The sequence below is a fragment of the Dendronephthya gigantea genome, unplaced genomic scaffold (genome assembly GCF_004324835.1).
Source record: "Dendronephthya gigantea isolate DGI-Jeju-01 unplaced genomic scaffold, DenGig_1.0 000000F, whole genome shotgun sequence".
Lineage (NCBI taxonomy): Eukaryota > Metazoa > Cnidaria > Anthozoa > Malacalcyonacea > Nephtheidae > Dendronephthya > Dendronephthya gigantea.
Window position 1 is genome coordinate 3,951,889 of NW_021163010.1, and position 25,648 is coordinate 3,977,536.

At 35.9% G+C, this 25,648-nt stretch overlaps 1 protein-coding gene across 2 annotated transcripts in view; it reads left to right on the forward strand.

Annotated features, from left to right (window-relative positions):
* The first annotated feature begins 680 nt into the window (after window positions 1-680).
* The window catches only part of LOC114519266 (A-kinase anchor protein 9-like), a 29,665-nt gene continuing 4,697 nt past the window's right edge, over window positions 681-25,648 (forward strand). The window contains exons 1-34 of one of the 2 annotated variants that reach the window (XM_028539409.1): window positions 681-866; window positions 986-1,216; window positions 1,493-1,588; window positions 1,867-2,589; window positions 2,775-2,984; window positions 3,069-3,425; window positions 3,904-6,334; window positions 6,560-6,831; window positions 7,300-7,665; window positions 7,972-8,328; window positions 9,882-9,947; window positions 12,309-12,483; window positions 12,859-13,268; window positions 13,718-13,972; window positions 14,181-14,509; window positions 14,837-15,874; window positions 16,322-16,521; window positions 16,683-16,915; window positions 17,054-17,617; window positions 17,857-18,024; window positions 18,225-18,281; window positions 18,550-18,701; window positions 18,919-19,187; window positions 19,580-19,723; window positions 20,033-20,100; window positions 20,347-21,351; window positions 21,597-22,034; window positions 22,559-22,618; window positions 22,740-22,941; window positions 23,088-23,233; window positions 23,385-23,534; window positions 23,603-23,659; window positions 23,745-23,858; window positions 24,413-24,532. In XM_028539409.1, coding sequence (XP_028395210.1) covers window positions 813-866; window positions 986-1,216; window positions 1,493-1,588; window positions 1,867-2,589; window positions 2,775-2,984; window positions 3,069-3,425; window positions 3,904-6,334; window positions 6,560-6,831; window positions 7,300-7,665; window positions 7,972-8,328; window positions 9,882-9,947; window positions 12,309-12,483; window positions 12,859-13,268; window positions 13,718-13,972; window positions 14,181-14,509; window positions 14,837-15,874; window positions 16,322-16,521; window positions 16,683-16,915; window positions 17,054-17,617; window positions 17,857-18,024; window positions 18,225-18,281; window positions 18,550-18,701; window positions 18,919-19,187; window positions 19,580-19,723; window positions 20,033-20,100; window positions 20,347-21,351; window positions 21,597-22,034; window positions 22,559-22,618; window positions 22,740-22,941; window positions 23,088-23,233; window positions 23,385-23,534; window positions 23,603-23,659; window positions 23,745-23,858; window positions 24,413-24,532 — 11,517 coding nt within the window. In that variant the 5' untranslated portion in view covers window positions 681-812. The remainder of the gene's footprint in view (window positions 867-985; window positions 1,217-1,492; window positions 1,589-1,866; window positions 2,590-2,774; window positions 2,985-3,068; window positions 3,426-3,903; window positions 6,335-6,559; window positions 6,832-7,299; window positions 7,666-7,971; window positions 8,329-9,881; window positions 9,948-12,308; window positions 12,484-12,858; window positions 13,269-13,717; window positions 13,973-14,180; window positions 14,510-14,836; window positions 15,875-16,321; window positions 16,522-16,682; window positions 16,916-17,053; window positions 17,618-17,856; window positions 18,025-18,224; window positions 18,282-18,549; window positions 18,702-18,918; window positions 19,188-19,579; window positions 19,724-20,032; window positions 20,101-20,346; window positions 21,352-21,596; window positions 22,035-22,558; window positions 22,619-22,739; window positions 22,942-23,087; window positions 23,234-23,384; window positions 23,535-23,602; window positions 23,660-23,744; window positions 23,859-24,412; window positions 24,533-25,648) is intronic. The other variant, XM_028539485.1, reaches the window with a different exon arrangement.

Consider the following 25,648-nt stretch of genomic DNA (forward strand, 5'->3'; position numbering starts at 1 on the left):
AAACAGAGTCTGAACCAATGAGATTACTCCGTTCAAATCGTCACTTCCTCAACGGTTCAACGGTTGTAGATATCCTTGAAACAAGGAAATGTTCATCTGTAATGTTTTCAAGGAATTCGGATATTTTCAAATCTTATTATAAAAAGAAGTTATGAACTTCGTTGCAGTTGCAGAGTGTTAAAGTGTTTAAAAGCTCGTTGATCTTGCTTTTGCCATTTGATGAATGGCGATGATCAATAAAATCATATTTGGCCCAGTTCAAATTGATTTTGTTGTTATCGGAAAACTTTTGCCGTTAACAATGTCGCTACAACTTGTTGGAACTGTCTTGTTACAGCATTGTCAAGCGCAGCCTTGGTACAAGCTTGTTGTGACAGGCTTGTTACAACTTGATGACTATAACAACTTGTCAACAAGTTGCTCCAACAAGCTTGGTACAGCTTGTTGTCGACAAGCTTGGTACAAGTTGTTCCAACAACTTGCTACAAGTCTGCAAGCCAACAAGTTGTAGCAAGCTTGATGTCAACAAGCTTGCTACAACCTGTTGTCTCAACAAGCTTGTTACAACTTGTCAACAAGCTTGCTACAAGCTTGTTGAGCCAACAAGTTGTCAACAAGATGTGAGATTTTTAGGTGTGTACCAGTGACACGACACTTCTGCTTAAAATCACGTGACTAACAACAACTGCAGTCTGCATACAAGATCCGGAGAGCGTTTGGTGAATATTTGGGTGATTTGATGTTCATTTGAGTCGAGTTAAGCAACAATAATCTTCGGCTTCTTCGCATTTATTGTTATTACATAATCAATAATGGAAGATGAAGAATCTGAGAGGCAAAGAAAACTAAAAGCTGGACGGGAGAAGGTAAAAATATGATAATAAATACTCCAACTGTTTGAGATTTACATAACGTGTTACCATTTGCTATATCGTTTCAAGACCTAAAATTGTATTTTAATACATCGTTTTTACATTGCTGTTAGCTGATGCAGTTTCAGCAAAAAAATCGTGGAGGAAAAAAAAAGAAAAAAACTTCAGGTAGATCATCCAAGAGCAAGAGCGAGGAGGTTGAAGAAGGTAGTGGTAAAATTGGCGGGAATTCGCCTGCAAATAGTGAACAAGATGTCAGCATAGCTTCTGCTGATACTGATAAAGATATTTCCTCGATTGCATCAGAAGTGGAGGAACAAATTGCACATGCACAACAAACCACGGTACGAAAATTGAAGTAGAATTTATACGTATGCATGTGCTTAGAAGGTGGTTTTTACTTTGTGTTGCTTCTTGTATTTTAATATTTGTGCACAGCATATTTCTTATCTAATCTAATAGCTGTAGCTACACTATGGGAAGGTACATATAAATATGTATGTTGTGTGAACATTTGGATATTTTGGTAGCATTTGTATGTGCCTCCCTATTATCTTATGTTAGACAATTAAAATACTAAAAAGAAAATATGGAGTCAACCTTGTAATAAATTTTTCTAGGAAACTCAGTTACCAACACACACTGGAGGTGAAAGTACAGGTGGTAGTTATGCTAGTGAAAGTTACACCAGTGGAGATGAATCTTTTACATCTGAGGTAAAGATTCTAATCAATATCAAAGACACTAATCAATATCAAACCATGCAGGGCGCCGGAATATGGATAATAACGGGGGCAGATATTCATATATTTGTGTTCTGCATTATTAACTTCTTTTGAAATGGATTGTTTTTACGATCTGCAAACACGAATATATGAATATCTGCCCCCGTTATTATCGATATTCTGGCGCCCCTGAAACCATGCCAAAGAGTTGTCTTTGTATGCAAAGTTTTAATTTGTTGCAACTTGTGTACATATATATATATATATAGGATGGAGGTGTAGATGATCTTGTGATTGCCAACCTTGAGCGAAATGAATTGAAAAATCGAACTGTTGAACTAGAAGAAGAACTGGTTGCAAAGAAAACTGCATTAAAAGAAATCAGTAAAGAAAACACTGAGTTGAAATCTAAGTTAGACAACATAGTACAATCAAGCTTTGATGAGGGGCATGCCAAAACAGTTGTTGATTTGAATGAGAGGATTCAGGAGTTAGAAGAAACTGTTAGTGTGGAACAATCCTCAATTGATGAACTGCAAAGGGAAAATGTTGATTTAAGAAAGAGAATAGAAGCATCTCTGGACTTAGACCAGTCTGAATCCTCTCAAGTTGAAGAACTTAAGGGAAAGTTGGTCACAAAGCAAGTCACCTTAGATGAACTTAACAAGCAAAATGAAGAATTATCTGTTCAAGTAGAGAATCTTAAGTATCAGCTTAGTGAAACCCAGAAAGATGATGTCAGTGCAATAATGGAAAATTTAAAAATAAAGGAAAACTCGGTACAACAACTTGGTGTGGAGAATGAAAACCAAAGAGCTGTTATAAAGTCATTAGAAGAAGGCTTGAATCAGAGTAAAGCCCAAGTATTTGAATATCAAAAAACATTACAGTTAAAAGATCAAGAATTGCAGCAAGTGGCCAATTCATGGAAGGAATATCTTTCACAAAATGTCACAAAGTTCAATGAACAGTTGGCACATCGTGAGCACCAGGTATACAGCACCTGTTAGCAATATAGTTCCATCTACTTTTCTTACAATTTGGTCAAATTTCCTTTTCAAATCTTAAAAGAAAGTCATTGCTCATGACATTTGTGTCTATATAAATATTTCATTTCACTGCTACAGTAATACATGCCATTCTATATTTCTCATCAATCAGTGTTATGATTTTTTAGCTCAATGTAGCTTCCCAGGAGATTTCAAGATTACAACTTGTACTCGATGAGAAAGACAATGAAAGTGTCACCAGCCATGATGCAGCTGCGAATTATGCAAACAAATTATCAGAACTGACCATCCAACTTGAGGAAAAGACCAGTGCTTTGGAGGATATGAATAATCAAGTCATACAGTTCAGTAATAAACAGAAACAAGGAGAGGAAGAGGTACATACAGTGACTTCATTCTTGGTCTTTGTCTTAACACATTTTATTTACGGGGTAATGCCTTTTTACGTTATTGTTTTGTAGGTTGTTTTACTGAAAACCCACATTCAAGAGCAAACAGAGCGTTTAATCTCTATGCAAGAAACACTGGACAACTCAAATGCGATGCATAACGAGAAGGACAACAAGATTGCAACTTTGGAGCAGCAGCTAGAATCTCTATCACAGATCAATGAAGATATGAGCATTAACTCAAAGACAGTTGCGGAACAAATGCTTGAATTACGCAATGCCCTGGACAATCGAAATCAAAGTATATCACACTTAGAAAAAAATCTTAATGAGCTAGCTGAGGAAAGAGAATTATTGAAGAATGAAATGACAAGCCAGACTCAAGATTTGTTAAATCAAATGAAGGATTTACGCTCCCAACTTCAAGAGGTTCGTATATGAGTTTTGTGGTTGAATAATAATATCACTCGTGCTGTGGTCTTAATTTGTCGTACTCGTTTGTGGATAATGTTAGTTTATTATGTACTGTACGTGTACTGTACTGTACTGTACTGTACTGTACTGTACTGTACTGTACGTCGTACGAACGAAATGTGCGGCCTTTTCAGGTTCTATTCTACTGATTTGACTTTGATTACAGTCTGTGAAACAAATCGTTTCTGGAAATATTAAATCATCGGTTCCAAAGCCCGGCAAAGGCAAAGTTTAAGAATTTTTTCAAATGTATCTCCCGGTATATATAAATATGTAAACTGTATAGCAATATTTAGGCAGACACTTCAAGCTGTTTTCGGGCAACCAAGCAGCAACTGTGTTGTATGTTGAATTAGACACTAAATCTCATTTTTGTCGTTTTATTAATTTATTGATGGAGTGCAATAGTCTATTATTGACTTCTATTTCCCAGAGTAACGCCAAATTGGAAAAGCAGAGCGACGAGATGGAAACCTCGTTCTCAGAGCTGCATGTATCAAACGACATGATTCAAAATCTTCAGAAAGAAATGTTAGAGAAAGACTTAGCCTTAGAGAATACCAGGCAGAAACTTGGAAGTACCGAAGAAATATTGGAGGAAATACAAAAGAAATTTGTTGAGGAAAAGGAAAGGTTACAAAACGAGCTTAATGACAAAGAATCCGTACTGGAAGAATCGAGAATGTTATTTTCTAAAGAATTAGACATGGAAAAATCTGCTGTTGCTGAGAGCTTAGCAAAAATTCAGAGTCTTTCTGATGAGGTTGAAAAATATCAGAAGCAAGCTGCTGATCTTCAAAATGAAGTAGAACAAAAAGATGAAACCGTAGAGGAGTTCAGGCTTCGTTTAAATGAATCAAAACAACGACATGAAGAGGAAATGGAAAGTTTAAAACTTCAGTTAGAGTACATGAAAGAAGGAGTTTCAGATTCTGGCCAAAAAATGATTGAAGTTTCTGAAGAACACCAAGAACAACTCAGACAGTCGCAAGTGAAGTTGGAAGAGAGTGCTAAGCAAGTACGAGAATTAAAAAATGAAGTTGAGCAGCGTGATGAATTACTTTCAAATGCTAAGACCACGCAGTTAGAAGCATTGGAGAAAATTCGCAAATTACAGGAGAAAGTTGATGATGACAAACAAAAGTATAACGAAGAGATATTGACCGTGGTAGAAAAACAACAAGAAGTTACAAAAGCCACACTTCTGGAGGCACAACTCGAACACCAAAACGAGACGAACAAGTTAACAAATAGCCACGCAGAAGAGATGAGTAGCCTTAAGAAAGAGCTTGACCACTTAAGATCTTCGCTTGAAGAGAAAACTAGGTTACAGAATGAAATAGAGCAAATGAAAAACGACTACGAGAAAGCATTCAGTTCTATGAGAGAATTAAACAGTGATTTAAAGGAGGAATTAGTAGTGGCGCAGCAGCAACTAGCAGATGGTGTCCAAAACCAAGATTATTTAACGAGTTTGAAAGAGAAAATGCAACATCAAGAAGAAGAGCATGATAAGATGAAGAAATTATCGGAGTCTTTGGCATTAGAGAAGGAAGATCTTTTAGCTGAACAAGTTGAAATCAAGAATGAGCTAGGAAAATATATTGCTATCCAAAGTGATCATGGAAAAGAGGTGAAGGAGTTAAACCTGAAGATTGAGAGTCTTGAGGGTGACTTGACAAGGTTACAAGAAAGTGAAGAACGATTGTTGAGTGAGAAGACCCAATTGGAGAGTTTACTTCAGCAGACTGAGGGTGAGAATGAACAGAAGGTCTTAATGTTGACTGAAAAGTTGCAACTTGCGAAACAGAATCACGAGAGTGAGTTACAGCTTCTACGAGATGAGTTAATAACGGAGGGAGGAAAACGAGAAAATATTCAGGCAGAGAAAGATCAGACTATGGAGTTGTTAATAGAAAGTCAGGAAAAAGTAACCGAGCTTGAGGATACTGTTCAGAAGCTGAAACAAAGCCAGGACGAGGCACTTCAGGAAAAACAACAAAATATGGAACAGGAAAGCGAGATTTTGATAAATGAAATTAGAAAAGAACATGAAACTAAGGTTCAAGAGCTAGAGAACAAACTTCACGAGATGGGAAAAAATAATGCGGAAACCGCTGCTAAGCAGCGAGAGGTAGAGGAATTACTGCAAAAATCCGATGAAGAATTGCGAGAAGCAGCTGATGTAAACGAGAAGAAATTGAAAGAACTGTGTGACAAGCTGCAAGAATTACAAGAAAAGGAAAATAGTTCGGTAACAGAGCAACAACAGATTGTTGAAAAGGCTGAACTAGAATTTTTAGAGAAATCGATTGAATATGAAAACGAGAATAAACAACTTCAGGAGAGAGTTCGACAGTTGGAAGACAGCCAAGCAACCATTATCGCAGAAAATAAAGAAATGCAAGAAAAACTTAACGAGACACAGTCAGAATTACTCGGAAAACGAGAGGAACACGAGAATGAGATTAGACAGATGGACGAACAGCTGGAACAAACCCGGCAATTTATAGAGACTGTCAGAGCAGATTGCGATGGCAAGTTGGTTAATCTCAAGGAATCAATGAACACGTCAGAACATGAATTTAAAAAGACACTAGCAGAAAAAGAAAATGAGTACCAAGAGCTAATACAAAAGATGCAAAGTGATCATGAAGGTGTGAAAGGCGAGCTTGAGAGGACGAAGAATTCCAATAACGACCTACAGAAACGATTGCAAAATTTGGTCTCAGAAAGGGAAGAGTTGATAAAAAGGGAAACGGAAATGGAAAATTTTGATTGGAACTCAAACAGTTTTCAGCAGCCTGTTATTGAAGAAAAACTGACCTCATCTGATAACTGGATAGATGTTCAAGGAGAGACAGGTATGGATCAGCAGTTATCATAATTTCTATATTACGGATTTTGGAAACTTTATCCAGTGAATTCGTGTCGAGTTAGGGTATTGCCTTTTCTAAAAAACCTCGACTTTTTGGACAATTACTAGCTATGCCAACCTCCCTTGTACATGTACGACTCAAGGTTAATTATACACATTGTCGAGAACAAAACTGTAATTTAAAACTTTCCATATTTTACTTTTTATCTAGACGATGGTTGGGATTGGTCGGTTCCAGAGGAGAACATATCTAGCGAACCAACAAAAGTGAGTACAGAGCAACAACCATCCTTAAACGAGTTTGAGTCACTTGAGAGAATTGCGTTCCTTCAAGAAAAACTCGCTGAAAAAGAGAAGAATGAAGTACAACTGATCGAGGAGAAGAATAAACTTCTAAAAATCGTTAAAGAATACAACGATTCCTTGACAAATGAAAGAGATTCTTTGAAGGAAAAGATCAACGACCAAGATGAAACAATAAAGGTGGAGTATGGACGTGTTTTTCGTTATGGATGGGAATAAAGTAATCTGAAAATTGAGATTTTTTAAAATTTTTGATTTGATTTTTTGACTAAAAGCCCAATAACCTAGAACTTAGCGACTCTTCCAATAAGGCTGCGTTTACACGACCAAATTTTCTTTGACAAATTTCTGATCCTGACGAATATGATTGAGTGTATTAAGGCACAACACAATATGGTTGCTCATGAAAAGCGAATAATCAAATATATTCATAACTCATCTACTTCTTTACATACAGTAGAAGGAGACGTTTGTCAAACAAAATTTGGTCGTGTAAACGCAGCCTAAATGTATTCAATGTATTATAGGAATTTTATAAAGAATGTTTTTCGAATGTGCTTTTCCCCTAAATTTTTCTAATTGAAATCTTTACTGTGGACCTGTATATCCCGTCTGTATTATTTGTAATTGGAATATTTTTATCACCAGAATTTACAGGACCAACTGTCAATGTCTGAACTGGTTTCATCTGACATCCAACAAGTCTTCGCGCAGCAACTTCTGGTGCTTGAGAAACAACGGGACTCTTTGTTAAACCAATTGGACGAAGAACAGAAAGAACGCAGCTCGTTTGTTGACATTCTTGAAGAAAAACACGCCCTTGAAGAGAACTTGAGGTCTGAGAAAGAAGAGCTAGCAGATAAATTGAGACAAAAGGGGGTTCTTGAACGGCAATTGGATGATGAGAGAGCTGCACTGCAAGAACAATTGATACGACAAGCTAGACTGAATGAAATTATACGAGAGAAAGACGTGTTGGAACAAGAACTAACTGAACAGAAGAATAGATTACAGGTATGAAACTATTAGGCCATGTATAATTACGGATATAATTTAGGCCTCGGTCAAACGTCGTAGTTCTCGTGCCCTGAATACATCTATTGTTTAAAATGCATTTTTCCTAGTGTTAGTTTGACCTACATTAGGCCTTCTATGTGTATCATCCTTGACTTTATGTTCTGGCGACGTATTCAGTCTTTCAGTCCACTCTAAGCTACTGCATGTAGGTTGGGTTCATCAAATCAGCCCAGTGACTGCCTAAGATGCATGTAGAAAGGCGTCTCCATGTTTCGACCTGAGCGCCTTCATGTTGTGTTTCAGCATGAACTGAGCGCTATTGAAGACAGTCTGCTTGAGAAAGAGCAATTGCTGGACCGAGAGAAGGAAGCTCTTCGTCAAGAATTACAGGAAAAGGAATATGAAATGGAAACATGGCAGGGAGAACTGAAATCAAAAGAAGAACGGGAGAGAGAACAACGTGAACTTCTCGAGAAAAACTTCACCGCAACACTGTTATCCACTCGGACAGAACTAGAGGATACCTATCAACAAAATCTCGAACATTTAAGAACAGAGCTCGAGGATGGTTTCAGGCAACGTTTGATTGATGTGGAAGAAGATTATCAAACTTATCACAAACAAGATATGGCAAGTTTGACCCGACAACATGAACAACAGGTGTTGTTTTAATTTAATTCATATAAAAATTGCAGGAGACTGTGATTCCAAATTGAGATATTTTTGACGGTTTTGAAAACAGGTGAAAAAGAAAAGGTGTTTTCGCAACCGGAACCCCGGGAAAATTAAATTTAAAGGACTCGCCTTTAGTCAACCAACTACTGGTTAAAACAAATAATATTCATCAATTCATATAATAATATAAAGATAAATATATAACTTAATCATATTAATTGCAGAAAGATTGATAATAAAATATAAATGTATATTCCTATTAAGATAGAAAATTCATATAGAGTGGACGTTAAAATTTCAAGTATTATTATGTGAAATTTTTTACCGGCATTAAACATATAAACAGTTAACAATAAATCCTAAAATATTTACCAAGATATTTCTGTAAATTTTTGTGCATGATAATTTTCATTATAAACCCTTAATTCATCTTAATTCGTAGGTAAAGAAAATAATTTTGAACATATATAAACAGTAGAAATTGAATAATTTTAACTGTGTGATCCTTAATCCTACGAGATATCCATAGTTACATACAGAGGGTTCTGATCTCTTTACGTTCTTCCCCAGCCCACCTCCCTCCTACTTACTTTTCGACGCGTACGGTTGAACGAAGGTGAAAATTCATTAGGTTTAAAATATTACGAATAGGTTTGGGCAATCATGCTTGCCCCTCTTATAATACGAAATATCCACATAGGTAATAGGCTATACATAAAAGCGTAAGGTTATGAGAAATCTAAACGTCCTGAAATGTAGAAGGGTCCGTCGTACGGCAGAAAAATGTATAATTATTAACATTATACACAGTCTGGGTGAATGAGAAAGGTATTAACTATTTTTCATTAATGTATTACTTTATGATATAGATAATTTATATCTCATTATACTAATCCTTTACTAATATTTTGTAATTCCTTGCATGGGTTATATTGGTAAGAATCATTAATCAATTATCTACCGCAATAACCGCGTACTATAGAATTTTTTTTCGTTAACATCTTTCCCATTTACCCAGCCGTTGTATTATAAATGTATTTTTTTATTCATTACATTAAATAAAATATCATATGTTTATCATATGTTTATATTGTGTGTATTTTTCTTTTACTAACATCCAGACTTTCTCATACACTCAGACTGAACGTGTTTTGTTAATGATTACCTAATAGTGGTTCCGTGCGGTTCCATGGTATCTCTAAAAAGATGGTATCTCTATGCGTCCTGTATATTCTAGCTGAACACACTTGTGTATTAAAATTTGACCCAATGGCCAAGACCCAACGAGTAATTCTGCATTATGCTTTTCTTTCTTTGAATATGCGGATTTGCGCTTTAGATCCAGTTGAATTCACCGCATCTTTACTCTTTAGCCAGGTTTACAGATATTTACACCAGGATAGCGAATAGGTGTAGTATTCAGGCGTTCTTAAGATGCATGACGTCACAACGGCCATTTTGCTATTCACAATGTCAGTGCATAACTTTTGATAAAATTCAGTAAATTAATTTTCTTTATGTATCACTTCCCGCTTCAGATTGGCATGTGGTATGAACTGGCAATGTGGCTTCTAGAATCAGTATCTGAACGGGAGTGTTTTCAGGTCAGGACCACATTTACTCTTCTGTCTAGCTTCAGAGACCTATACATTACACTAGAGATTCGATGTCCTTTTATTTCAATCACCTCAATACCATTAACTTTTCAAGGCCGTTTTGACGTCATAGCTAGATTATGGAAGAATTTCAGTGAAATTCAGCTATATCAGGCAAGAAGGTACCTTGAACTAGCCGTATGATTTCTCCAAATAAGGGGGGACCAAAATATACCAATGATTCAAGAATTAGATATAACCACCAAAAGGCTAAAGTAATCTACAGTCTGGTTTGTGCCATTGTTTGAATTACAATGTTCAGTAACTTCAGTTTACTCTTTAAAAGAATATTCCACCAGATATTGCTTCGCATTGGTCTACGACGATCGAAACGAAATTAATTTCCTGGACATACGCAAACAGGGTTGTGGATTATCTCACATCCAGGTGACTGTGTGTTGTCACCCCATGAAATCGACTGAGCCACAGTTTGAACTCAAAATGCAATGAAATGAAAGGCCAATAAACGTAACCATATATTGAAATATCAGAAGTGACAGCGCGTGTCTTCTCAAATCACCTCATCCCAAGAAAAGTTAAAATATTCTTAGAAATCTAGGCAGAAATGATCTACACAATATATTTAGGATCCATGCGCCGTCATATTCATGTGGAAATTAGGGTCGTTTTGTTTCCCGCTTTTTCTTTTGAATTATTCAAAACAGCATGCTAAATATCTGATGCTCTGCTCATACATATATTAATCACCAAAACATTGTAATTGAATATCCCAAGCTTTCTAGCATGGCTACAAACTAGAATATCAAGGATTAAACCACTATCTTAACCTATACTCACGTAAACAAACTGAAACGGAAAAGCAACTAATTCGAGAAGTATGTATGTCACTTTGAATCATTATTCTGTGTAATAGCTACACAATACATTGCGATTTAGTGTAGTGATAGAATTTCATTCATAATAATGCCTTGTGAATAAGCTCTATACTATCTACTTTAGAATATTTTTTACATTGATTAGAGGAAATGCTATTTGCCGCGTAAGATACAGAGGGAACAGGAATTTAATAGTTTGCGGGTATAACAACTGTCACTACAAACTGTACTTTCATTTCTAGTTTAGTTCCTAAACCAAGCGAGATATCTACATGTCATCGTAACTATAAGTAGCACTGCTGTAGGATAATACGGATTAAGACCAGAGCAAGTGTTTGATATCACGAGTGTTTTGCACATGAAAAGCTCAGATTTAGTTCTTATGGTTAAGTACAGAAGACTATTAATATAAGTGCATGTTGTTCACCAAGTTTCAAACGCCGAGAAGGGAAAACGATATATGCATGCATGAGTTGTCATGAAATAACTAATGAATTTATGAATTGATTATTATTTAAAAATATACCCGTGATGTCTGTTTCAGGTTTGCTGGCCAGAATATTACTTTAAAAGACGATTAGATTCGCTATACATAAAGTGCATGTCATATCCTGTTAATATTTTTCACTTTAGAAAAGCTTAATTTATTTCAACGCATGTCAGTCGGTGCATGTCTCGCGTTTGGCAGCTGAAAACAAGCATATATATTGATTGCTGTCATAATCCCAACTGCTGTTTGGAGAGATTTGCATAACGAATTATTAAACATGAAGATAAAGATTGTTCCTTTCGTTCTTGGATATACTGAAACCTTATCTTGTCTATAGGTTATTGTATGTAGTCATTGCATGAATGAGGCGTCTCTCTCATGAAAGCTTGCTATATCCTTATAGGAATTTTGTTGGCTATTTCTATTTTTGTCCAGTTGTTGAACATTGAACAAGCAAATATGATCATAATGACTATATACAAATGAAACGGTTACTTTATATAGAGAATTTGGTCTTGACGTCACAGCCGCCATGTTGGCGCTCTAATTCAAATAAGTTTAATTATTACTATAAACTCATTTGTCTGGAATACTAACATGGCATTGTTAAAAGTTGGCCCTTGGAAAATGATGTAACCTGAACTGTCGACATTTCTTCATGCGTACATAGACTCATTAAGCGTGCCAGCTGGCTTGTATGACACTAATTTGAGAGACGTTTGGGTTTGGTTGGTTTTCTCAGTGAACTTTTCTCCTGTAGTACATGTATGCAAACGTCTTGGGGTTTGCTTTACGTGAGAGAATTTAGTTTATTTTGTAATAGTAGCTTTATATTGCGATCGACCTTCGATATGACGATTGATTTTCATTACCAGGTTCTTCCTACTCTTAACTTATTGTTAAGAACATTGGTTTATTTTATGTTGTAGCGGAGTTACAACATACTCTTCTCTAAACTTTTTTTTTATTAAACGAATATTGTAGGTAGCCGGTGTGAAAGCAGAGTATGAAGAAAGAATCAAGAATTTAAAACAAATCTTGGAAGAACAACGACAAAGACAAGTTACGACAATGAAGAGTGTTTTGGAACGAGATCGGGCAACTGAGGTTCAACATCTCATGGATAATCACGATGATGATATGGAGAACTTACGGAAAGGTACACAACTAGGGTCTGTTTAGACTTTAGATAATCCTGGGTAAATATCCATCACAACATTTTTCGAGAGACCATACTTTGATCTTTTTGAGGCGAGTCGAGAAAAATGATCGATTGAACTCACCGTTTATTATCAGGGAAATATTGGAGTTTTGTTGAAGCAAAAAAAAACATGGAAATTTTTTTTTTGAAATATGATGAACGGCGAGAGCAATAAAGAGGCAACTGTATTCCCAGCTTATGTCGTCTGGAGGCTGTTTGTTCCGTAGCATCTTAGGTTGCAAGAACATTCATCATTTGTTAAAACTCATCAAAGTAAATGTGAGCATGTTAGTGTAATCTTTAACATTTGTATCGTCTTTGTATATTATATAGAGTTAAACATACGTCATCAGGATATCGTTAACGCAATTGTAGCTCGTTTAAAACAAACTCATCAACAAGAAATGGAAGACTGCTTGGCTGAAGCGGTGACTGATACCGTACTAAAAGTCGAAGTTGCCAGGTTAGAAGTGGAAAAAGAGTATGAAGCTAAATTTGAGGAATTAAAGAAGGGCGCAGAGATGGAAGTTGGGAAAATAAGAAAGATGAATGAAGAGGAAGTCTCCAAACTAGAATCACGGAACAAGGAAGAGGTCGAACGGAGAGAGATACTTGAAAAACAGCACGAGGCAGTTAGTGAAGATCTACGAGGCACATATGAACAAGATTTGGAGAAACAACTTACCGCATTGAGGAATGAATTGAATAAGGAGCATGAAGCAAATATTGAAAAAATAAGAGAGGTAATTTTATAATAAGAGAGGTGACTTTATAATAAGAGGGGTAACTTTAAATTAAGGGAGGTAATTTTATAATCATTTGCCTAACAACGGGCATTATCGCCATTTTACCGAGTGAGCACATGCATAACTATAATTATACTTGTCTGACTAAAGAATTTGGGATCCGTTTGTACATGCCATGAGACCATTTTGACCAGATGTTAGCCTGATCTTTTCTGATAGAGACAAGAAATCCGGTTTGGCTATTAAATAAAAAATTTGATAAATGAAAATGCTCCCTTCAAAAACCCTTTTAATCCCCGCATCGGGTCTTTGTATTTCTCAGCCCTTTTTTTATTTTAACTTTTACGATCAACACGTTGTCTACCAAACCCTGAGAGCCATTATTAGCAGACGTAATGAGAAATCCTTTATGATCGTATTTATCTGACAGTGATTATTACTTGTAGGATATCGAAGAAGAATACGAGAATCAAATGGAGACTTTGCAGGACGAGCTTGAGGAAAAATATGAGAAAGATTTGCGAGAATTGCGCGAGGAATTAGATAAACAAGGTCGTGAAATTACGGCGTCTGCGATCGAAGAACTGCAGAGAAAACATTTCGCGGAAATTGATGCGTTGCGGGAAGAACATGAACAGATTCATAAACAAATGTTAACTGCGAGTAAAAAGGAGGAAGATAGTCTTAAAGAAGACATGCAGGTCAGTTTGATTGCGCTGTAAAACAACTGCGTACTCGGATAATACATAGAAATCTACTGTGAATAGAGCTCAGACCTTAGTTCGGAACAACTTGAAACTGCCCTGAAATTGCCCTAAATAATGAAATTTCCTGTAAGAGCCCAGTTATAAGAAGACCAATTGATTGTCATTTTATCGTCTTGTTGTATAACTTTTGAATGTGATTCAGGTTGTGTCAGATAAGTTGGAACTTGAGAAAGAAAGGGCAAAAGAAATGTCAATAAAGATGGAAGAAATGCTTGCAAAATCAAAGGAAGAAGAAGATGAAAAGAACAACTCTTTACAAACAATGGAACAAAAGATCACATTTCTGGAACACGAACATGAAGTGAAAATAACAGATATGCAGAAGGAAATTGAAACAAAAAGGAAATCACATGAAGATGAGTATAACGAGCAGTTAAAGACACTGCGGAATGATTTTGAAAAAGAGAAAATGGAGATGGAGTTAAAACACATTACTGAAGTTCGAGAGTTATCAAATAACAACGACAAAAAGTAAGTGCATCGTTTCTGAGAATACAAAATTGTTTTCTGACCAATCCTGTTAGAAGGTGCGATCTACAATCGATACAAATTCGCCGGACTGCATTGGAGATTGCTTTTATATATGATTTAACTACTGATAAAAACTATGCGAAGTGGATCAGGTGCGGTACAAAGATGGCCTAAACTTTGCACTGCAGTATTAATTTCATCTTTCTAGATATCTGTTAGAACCCTGCATGGTTTCTCACTATAAATCCAACACTATTGTCACATGTGCAGTAAAGTAGATGAACAGTCAAGGGGAGTGTTGTGATGTGTGATTTCAATGTTTTACAGATTATCAGATAAAGACGAACAGCACATTTCCGAGATACATGTTCTGCAACAAAAACTTGCTCTACTACAGGAAGAGAATGAAGACAATACTTTCCGAGAATTGGAGGAAAGTCGACAGCAGCTCTCTGAGAAATTTCAGAAAGATTTAGACACTATTGTCCGTGAACTGAAACTTCAGCATCAGAAGGAAATAGACCATTTGATATCAGAAGCAGAGTCAAACCAATCAAATGCAGATAGAGACGCTTTCGAGACGTGGAAGACGGCTATCATTGAAAAATACGAAAAAGGAATGCGAGAATTGAGACAGGAACAGCAAAAAGAATTGGAAGCAACTCGGACAAGGTTAGAGAATGAAAACTCCGAAGAAATTAGCAAATTAAACCGCGATTTGAATGCAAAAAATGTCAAGGAGTTGGAGGAACTACGGACAAGACTTACGAAAGAATTTGAACAAGAGCTTAGCAATGTAAAGATTGAACATCAAAATAATTTTGATTCAGAAATTAACAATCTTGTGATCAAATATCAATCTTTGAGAGAACAACACGAAGAGACAGTGAAAGAGCTTAATAAAAGATTGAATAGTGCATTGTCAGCACAAATTGAACCTTTAAACAACGAGCTTCGGGTATGCAAAGATCTTATGCAAGAAAAAGAGATGGAAATCGAGAACTTAAAGCGGCAGCACGAGAAATCTTTAAAGGAAATGAAGCAAAGAAATTTTGATGATTTGGTGGATGAGGTCTCTGAGGTTCGAGCAGATCTTGCCCTCGACGCCGCTCGCGAAGTTGAGATTGTTAAATTAGAAGCAGATTATGAGAAAGCAAAGAAAATCAAAGAAATACAGGACGGTCATTTGAAAGAGATCACCGAACAAGCTGCGATGATAGAATCGCTTGAAAAAGATAAGAAATCGTTAGAAGAACATCTCAGATCACTTATTAAAGAAACACAAGAGCAAAAAGAAATCATGGAAAATGAAAGAAACGAGCTTAAACGTCTTCATGAAGAAGAAATTCAGGATCTTAAAACGAGGTAATAAATATAATAAAAATTGTGCCACACACGAAAGCGTAAACTTGGCAGCAGGCGTGGAGCTGAACGTTCTTCACTTTTACCACAGTTAATAGAATATACATGGTTTGGAGACCACAACTAATAAACTACGTATATTAAGGTAGATTTATGCAAAAAATTGTTCCTTTCTTATCACGTGTCTATTGTATTTTGGACAGATAAACCAATAGCAATCTTATAATTAACATATTTTTTAAGTCAAGATTGAGGAGCTTAGCAAGACGAATGCCATTGGTAAATTTGGCTAAAATACACTTGACACGTGACGAGAAAGGAACCATTTTTTGCATAAACTTGGACAATAACATAGTTAATGAGTTGTATTGTACTTTTATTTAGTCTCCAAACCATGTATATTCTATTAACTGTGCTTTTACGTAGTATTATGGCCTTCATTTCATACAGGTTAGAAGTTGAGCAGCAGAATACTCTCAATGAACTAAAAGGAAAACTGATGAAAGAAATGGATAATATGCATGAGATGTGGAAACAAACTTCAGATGAAGAACATAAAGAGCTAAGTAAAAGCTTTATGCAAAGAGAAGAAGAAATAAAGGCATTGAAGTTGAAAGAGAGAGATGAGATTTTAAACAAATTGAAAACAGGTACATATAATAGAAAAAAATTCCATGCATTTAAGTATAACGGATATAACACTTTTCGTTATTAAATAGTGCAACGTTGGAACAGTCCTTTATAATTTATTTACCAGAAAAGGCGATATGATATTTTGAGTACATTTTTATAAGTATATTTTGATTTTCAGAACACGAAAACGAAATTACAGAGTTAAAGGAAAACTTGAAAAAAGAACACGAAGATTCCATGCAAGAAATGCAAGAAACTTACGAAGGAAAAATGGTTAAAGAAAAAGATGAAGCTTTAAAACAGGCGAATGAACAGCACCATCGAAATCTGGAAGCCATGAAACAAGAACTAGTTGAAACACACATGCAGAAGTTCACTTCAATGACAGAAGAACTGGAAAAATCTCATCAGGTAATTAATATCCTCAGCTTTAAGTTCTATAAGTTAGTAACGTTCTCGTTAGAGAGTTATTAAAGTTCAATAAATTAAAAAACTGTTTATATTCGTCGGTTTCTTGAATTTAACGTTTTTATTTTTAATATTTGATAGGAGGAACTTGAAACAAAACTACGGGAAGCCAAGGAAATGGCTCGCTATAATTTGGAAAAAGAACATTTGGAAAATTTGAAGAATCTTGAAAATGATTTACAGCAGAAGCACGAGAAGCAGTTGAACGCATTGAAAGATCTGGTCGAACAACATCGAACCCAAATCAATAAGCTAAAAAAAGACCACGAGGTTGAAAAAGAAGAGCTTGAACAAAATTGGCAAAAAAAATTGACGGAAAAATTAGCTGAATTGAAGAATGATCAACGCGAAGAAATGTTAATTAAGGAGGATCTACTTGATAAAGCGGAGACAGAAATAAGACGTGCTGTTCTAGAAATCGAAACTAAAGATAAAAACATTAACGAAATGACTGAGTTTATTGAGAAAACGAGTAGAGAGTACGAGGAAAGACTTGGAAAAATACGCAAAGATTTTGATGATAAGTTAGAAGATATGAAAAGCAATACTGATAGTTCAAATGAAGAACAGTTACGTGGTGTTCAGGAAATGTTGTCACAACAACATGCGGATGAGTTGGAACGGCTGAAAGCAGAACATGATAAGGTATGATGAAACTAGTGCAAATGTTGAATATTTTTTTGTAATCTCAACCAACATTGAAATTTTTCCGCATAGACCAATGTTAAAACAAAACTGAGTTAACTCACGGTTATATTGAAAGTTATGTCGCAAGATATCCAACCTGTTTTGCATGTTAAACTGCCGAACTCGATTGTCTCCATAAAGCATAATGAACTGTTGGTATTTTCTTTAAACCTGAAGAACTTGCTTTCCCCATGTAGCATATTGAACTAGCGAACAACGAACTTGAGGGAGAGCGTGTAATGAGAACTCGAATGCGGGAGGAATTAGAAGAGAAATTGTCTGAACATCTTACCACAGCAGCAGAGCAAGAAAAAATGTTGAAGAACAAGCTGGAAGAGATGAAAAATGAAATTGCAGAACTGAAGGTAAATGAGGACTGAATGTTGATGTAAAGTTTCGGTGTCACATTAATATTAAACCATTACAGTACGACTGTCCGTTAAGTATATTTTGGCATGAAGAATCTGTACTGCAAGGGCTTGGTATAACCCAATCTTCTCATATTATGATCAAGTAGCACATGCAATACAATTGTTGGCGTCAGACAAAGTTCTTTTTATTGCAGGGAAGAAATGATAATGTCCAAAAAGCTCTCGAGGAAAAAGAAAATGAATATATTGTGGTAGGTTAGGTTTTCACTACAAGCAAGTGTCAATAATTTTGTACACAATGAAATGTACTAATTTAAATTATTTGCACGCGGTTTGTCGTGTGCTGGCTAAAAAATCCATTAACTCGCCCAGTAATGTGTCTCTACTGCCTCTAAACCGATTAGTTTATCTAATAAACGATTAAACTGCTTGAATGCATTTGAAAGTTTGTTGTAAATATAACGCATTCAGCTTATAAAAAGTGTATGCATTGAGAAATATTTAATTCTTATCCTCTAGCTTCAAGAACAAAAGCAAGCCTTAGATATGGATGTTCGTACTCTGGAAGGGCATATTAGGGATATTGAGAATAGAGAGGAGAGACAACAGCGTGAGAATGCAAATCTCATCCACATGTTAAGAGCTGATTTGGATGCTATGAATTCTGAAAGGTATCTGAATTTTTCCTTCATTACCTTGTCTATATGCCATATCTAAAACCTTGTTAAGACTTGAGAGTTCGCGTTTCACGATATCCTGCCATACTCTTTCATCGAACCGAATGCGTTGTGTCTTTTTTATTATTCACATGCATTTCACATGCATTTCACAAGTTTCGAAGTATCTCATATTGATTAGGTATCCTAACATATTATTATCTGAATATAGAGACAGCGTCGAACGAGCTAAAGCGAAATTAGTTAAACAGTTAACAGCAGCAGTGAAGACAACAATAGCCATTGAAGACACAATCACCAGTCGCCTTGAGACGTTGTTTGAACAAACTATGCAAGAAGAAGATGATGAACAAACTGTATCTGAGGTTGCTTCACTTCCTGATGCAGATGATGCTACACCTGAAGGTTTTAGAAGAAGGCAAGCTGGCGCGATGTTGGCATCATCTACACCTGCTGCTCCTCAAGGAGCCAGAGCTCTTGGTACGTTCCAACCTGCATGCATAATAACAATATAAAGTATATACAACGGACCACTTTCCAATATTACTAAGTTTGGGATGCTCTTTCCAGATGTGCTGATGATTTTTAATTTTTGAAATTTATCTTAAATGGGATTATATGGTCCTTTCGGAGTTTTTCATTGTTGTGTTTACCAGGGTCTTTTAGGAAAAAATTAAAATGGCGCATGCATAAAGGAAATGTCACAAAATAGTCCAAGTGGCAGGAGGGGGTCGAAGTGACATTTGTTGTCATATTTCTAATGGGATGATATTCGTTCACCTTGGCTCCTCGAATTTGAAAAATATAACTTAATGTTTTTCCAAGTATATAATTTTTCTTTCATACTCTGAAAATACTATCCTTTTTTTCAGACGATAGTGATGACAATGAACGAACTGTAACTGAGGACAAACAAGCTGACCTATCTTTGTTGAGTGATGAAGGACTTGAGGTGTCTGTAATTTTAAGTGACAATCAAGGCTCATTGGATATTCAAAATGATGAAACTGTTGTGGGTAAGTTACTTTATTCATTATATCTGTTTGATTTAGTAAATACCATACAGTCACAGGTTCTCACTATAGGTCTTCGCGGTAATTTAGAAAAAAATCAAACCGAGACTATTTCCTAATTAGAAGAAATTCAAAGTACTAATTCGAGATTATAACGCTAGTGTGTTATTAGCGTGTCATTTGTTTCACGGTTATCGCATCAAGGCGCAGAAACTGTCATACTTCAAACTATTGTTTAAACTGCTTCGATATACTTGAAATGCAAGTTGAAATCCGATGAGCATACAGTACTGTGCGATTTATTTTTTATAGATTCAGGGAATCGTTTGAGAGTTGCTGTGAAGAAACTTCTCGATATTGTAGCTTCTGTTAGTAGACAGGTATTGTAATTTTAAGATTACCTGTTTCTTGGCAACCAGATGTTTATAACAGAAAGTAAAATAAGAAAATCAAACTTAAGAGATTTTGAAAATGAAATTCTCTGAAATTGGCTAAAATTCTAAAAAAGAGGAAACTGAGCATGTAACTAAAATCATTGATAAAAAGGGACGGTTAAGCCTACACCTAGTCGTTATTCGTGATATAGTGAAGGCACTATATTCACTATTTTATTGATTTGCGTTTAGTTGAACGATGCTCGAAAGACCCAAGATGAATTACTGAATACAACTACTCAGAGAACTGAAGAACTGAACCAGCTGACTCAAGCACAAAATGTGCTTATGTTGCGTCTTCAAGAGGAAATTGAAACCAAGGAAGAGGCAACGAATAGACTGAGGAATGCTGAAGAGGAAATAGAAGTTCATGTGGCAAACGAAGAAAGACTTGAACACCTTCTCAAGGAAACGGAAAATGAAAAGTTGCGTTTGGAAGAACGGCTTTTGGTGGAGCGGAACGCAGAAGTGCAACAAGAAATTGAGGAACTTATAAAAGAAAAGGAGGAACTCCTCAACGGGATCGAAACTCTGAAATCTAAGACCGAGAACATGGAAAAGGCTTACGAAAAAGAAAAACAACTATTATCCGAGAAAATTAAAGAATTACAAAATAAGGTAAAAGACTCTGAAAGCGAACTCCATTTGCATTTATCAGAGGATTCTGGTTCAGCGTATTCAGGTGAACAGGAAGAAGCATTACCAGAAGAAAAACCCGCAACATCTGAGACTGACGAGTTGAACTTGAAAATAGAGTCTCTTGAAAAAGAGTTTAAGAATAAAGAGAAGGAAAATGTTCAATTGAAAGAAGCACAGAAAACACTTGACAACGAACTGTCCAATTTAAAAGACGATAAAGTGGAGATAGAACGAGAATTGAGTGAAAACAAAGCCAAGTTTCTCAATCTTAAACAGGAGTATGAAAAGGAAATTCAACGAGTCCGCTCGAAGCAAGAGCAAGAGAAACATGAAATACACGGAAATGAAGAATTACTCAAGGAAAATGAATCGCTGAAGAAAGAGGTAGCTACATTGAAAATAAGCGTGAAAAGCTTGACAAGTGATTTGCAGAATATTTCTAAAGATAAGGATGACTTGCAAAATGCTTTCCAAGAATCTGAAATTGCATGGGAGGAAGAGAAAAATAACTTACAACAACAGCTTTTTGATAGTTGCCTTGAAGCTTCGTCGTTTAAGGTGAGAAAAATATGTTATTTGCCTATTTTTTCTCAATGTAAATTTTCTATCAAGCGTTTTTCCCCTAATGCCTTGTCCACAAGAAAATAAACACTTCTTCTACTAATTAGATGTATTTATTTCTTTATGCATGAAAACATTACAATTTGAAGAAGATTTTCCTCGAAAGAGACGATTTATTTTAGAAACAGACATTTTCTTGAATGTTGCGTCCCAGAAGTCTCGATTTATAATTTATATTTTAGGATCAATTGAATAAAATGAAACCCGAAGCCGAAGCTGTGACGGAACTGGAAAGAAAACTTTCTGAACAAACTGAAGCATACACAGAGCTAAAAACTAACGCTAGCAATTTAGAAAACGAAGTAACCGAACTGAAGAAGTCTTTAGATGAAAAAGAAACCGAAGTGGACTCCATTTCAGCGACTGTTGAAGAACTGAAGGAAGGATTGGTAAATCAACAATATATTCTTGAAGAACATCGTGTAAAATTGATCCAAGCTGAAAATGAGAAAGTTATAGACGAAGAGAAGATTAGGAAACTGAAAGACGCTCTTGTTGAAGCCGAAAGTCATGTTGAAGAAGGAGAAACTAAGATGCAAGAAATTTTGAAAAACATGAAAAATCTGGAGTCAACTTATAAAACGCAGACGAATGAAGTTACTCAGCTTGTAAATGAAAAGGTAATTATACCATCTCGTTTGTCTTAATTTCAACTTTTGTGTTAATTGTAGTTAAAATGGTAGCAGTGCTAACTAGTTGTTGGTGAAGAATTGTAGGATAATAGTGGGATAGTGTTTGTTGTAGTTATGATTTATCGATATCAAGTATCAACTTTCCCTTAGCTGTGGTGAAATATATAAGAGGGTGTCAATTAATGAGTTGAAAATGACTACAGTGTTTCCCCAAAAGAGTGACACTATAGAAGTTATCCTATTGTTTTAATTTGTATGCCTGCGCTACGACAGATGCATAGGCAGCAGCTTTTTTAATTTTAGACTCCTATTACAATAAAAGTCCACTTACTATATGAAATCATGGCTCAACTGACAAAACAGAGTCTTTGTTTACACAGTATGATTCAATAAATTCCCTGGTGCTTACTCACGCGCATTTAGGAGAGGTTTAAAAACAATAAGATAATTTCCATAGTGTCACTTTTTTAGGGAGACACACTATATATTGATCATTCGTGGTGTTTTTATAGCTTAAAGCTTTGCAAGAAGAGTTAACTGATGTAAAAATTAAACTTGATCAAGAAAAACAGGTATGGGAACCGTTTACGGTTTACCCGTGTAATCTTCAATGTTGGTCTTTATTTGAAATGTAATCAATATAATTTATATATCTTTATTTCACATGCATGCACCTGATTTGTTTTAATACAGAGTAACAACACGATCACTGCCCACATTAATGATCTTAAGCAACAACATATGCAGGAGATGTTGTCGTGTAAAGCTCAGTTTGAAACGGATGTCAGGAATGCGGTAGAAAGAACAAAATTGCTGGAAACTGTTGAAAATAGTGCAAGAGAAGAACCAATCCTGGAATTTACAACCGAGCAACAGAGCCTGCAGTTTGAAGAAGGTATGAACAAAATTTAACAATGACCTGACTTTATTTCAGGCCGGTTTTGTCCAATAAATAGGGTCATCTTTATTTGGCTTTCTCATTCGTTTGACCTGTTTTTACTCTGGATGTACATATTGAGCAAGAACTTCGTTTCTCTGTAGATCTTCATGTTGAGTATCGGCTGAACAACGAGCTTAAGAATGTTGACGGATTCACTAGAACCATAGCTGGTTATTTGTCTGAATTGAGCCATGAGAGTTTTGGGGAAAACGGGGATATGAACTCCTCTACCACAGAAAAGATTGAAGTAAGTTACACTAAAACTACTCACTCTTCCCGTCGATGGCTGCGAACTATATTGAGAAATCATAGTGCGCTCGGTACAAAATCATCCATCTCTTCCTGTTCATAACAAGTCACTACTGTATCTGTAATGGTGAATATTTTTTCTTTTACAGTCCGTTCTAGATGACTTACGACTGGACGCTAGTGCTGTGTATAAGTTGGTCAACAGCCTACCAGCATTTCACGACCATAATGTCAAGTCACTTCAAACTGCTTGGGAGGAAGAGAGACAAATCTTAAGAAAAGCAATCGAGCAGTTGACGGTATGTTCATTTGATTCAAGTAAATAAGCCTTATGAAGTAAACACTAAAATATCATTTTGATGAATAGGATGAAACATCCACAAGCAATGATTGGAGAGGGGTTATTGTCACTGCTGTTTTGGATGTAAGTAGAAAGTTATTCACTACATTTGTTTATCGACCTTCACATTCAGAAGTGTCTTTAACATCTATCTGTAAATTAACGTTAGGTTTTGAAGAAGGAGGAAGAAATACTTTCATCAGAATTGGATGCAATAGAGACAGTTTCACCTGAAGATGAAATTTCAGCGTCAAACCTTATCAGAAGACGGCAACAACAACAGGTTGGAACCTAACTATTTAATTTACCTGCAAAAATGTTCACTTCGTTACTACATTCCTGCATAGTATAACATTCTGCAGACAGGAAAATCTCCCTGCTACAGAGATTTTAAATGTTAGAGCCAGACATATTATGTTTTGTACAACAGGTCCAAGAAGCTAGACTTTTACCTTTATGTGAATTAACCATCTTGGCATGTGCTATACAGGGTGTCTCAAAATAAACGCAACCAACCTTAAATATGGAAGAACATTAACACAGCTCTAAAGTGCAATAGATAAGCGCCTCTGGGGACTGAAAATGGCTTTTAATCCTTCATTTTAAAATGCTAAAAGCATTTTAGCTGAACTATGGTGCAAACGCGAACAATATTAATATTCTTGCATATTTAAGTGGTTGCGGTTTTTTCGAGACACCCTGTATTCCCCGCCGCTTAATATTCATGAAATACACATATTTACCATATTTGTTTTACACAATTACCACTTGATATACTAAAAAATTCAAATATTCTGTATTGATTAATGTCCCTTTTGGCGTAATTCAATGCTGTAGGATGATACACACCGTGAATCTTTGGATAGACTCTATGAAGCTGACCGAATGTCTTTACTAACTGAAATTGAAGATTTGAAGAAATCGATGTTAGCCGTGAAGCAAGACCTAACGCATGAGGTAATAGAGCTATTAAAGCATATATATAGCTATAACGCTGTAATAAGTGTCATATTCAATCAACTGTCCATATCGGGCCGTCTCTATGTGTGTTTACTATAAAAACTCGATCATTTAACCGTTTAAAATGCAGGGACTTTTGTTAAATATAGATTAACTTCAAATTGTTGGGGGTTTCCAACTGTCTTTCCCCGCTAATCTTAATATACCGTCGCTCGGTTGTCGCGACTACAAATTAAGATATCCTCTTCCTATACTTATACACACAGAAATGTCCTCGAACATTTGAAATATTAGCTACTGAAAACCTGAGCATGTATGTATTATGTAACATTTAAAACTTATTTACTGCAAACGAAGGAAACTTTATGTTTTGTGGACCCGAGACCTCGAAGTGAAAACGAGGCGAAGCCGAGTGAAATATCGATGGTCGAGGTTCCACAAAACATAATGTTTTCTGAGGTCTCGGTAAATAAGTGTTTTATTATATACCACTTGTCAAAGAAAAACCAAACTACAAGGTAAACAACGAAATATCTATTCAAATGGCAAAAGTTGTTATTTCCACACTCGATCTGAGAGGGCGTCGCGCTGGCGACATCAAAATTCTGTCACTCTCGCGTGATTCGCTCTCGACCAATGAAACGCTACGAAAACAAACTTTGACAATATAATAAATAGAAATTACTTCATGGTTGGCGAGTGCGTACGATTTTTATGCACGAGTTGTGAAGGATCGCAATACGAACGCGTGAGCGCAGCGAACGAGTGAGTTTGCGATCCTTCGCAACAAGTGCATAATAGAAATCGTACAAACGAGCCAACCATGAAGTAATTTGTTTATTAAATGTGTATAGAGATCAATTTGATAACGACACGCTTTTAATATACAACAAAACGCCAATTCTGGCGGTTACTGCGTCGCGCCAATCGTTGCATGCAACTGTGCCCCATTTCCTGTCAATATTTATTCCTTTAGAAAAACGTTTCTTTCTTAGGGTTTCTAGTAAATAGAGCACTTCGTACAGAATATAGGGGTAAAACTGTATTATTGGTGCTAGGCATATGTAGCTAACCATATACGTGAATATGGCTGAGTTTGGAATCATGTACTCT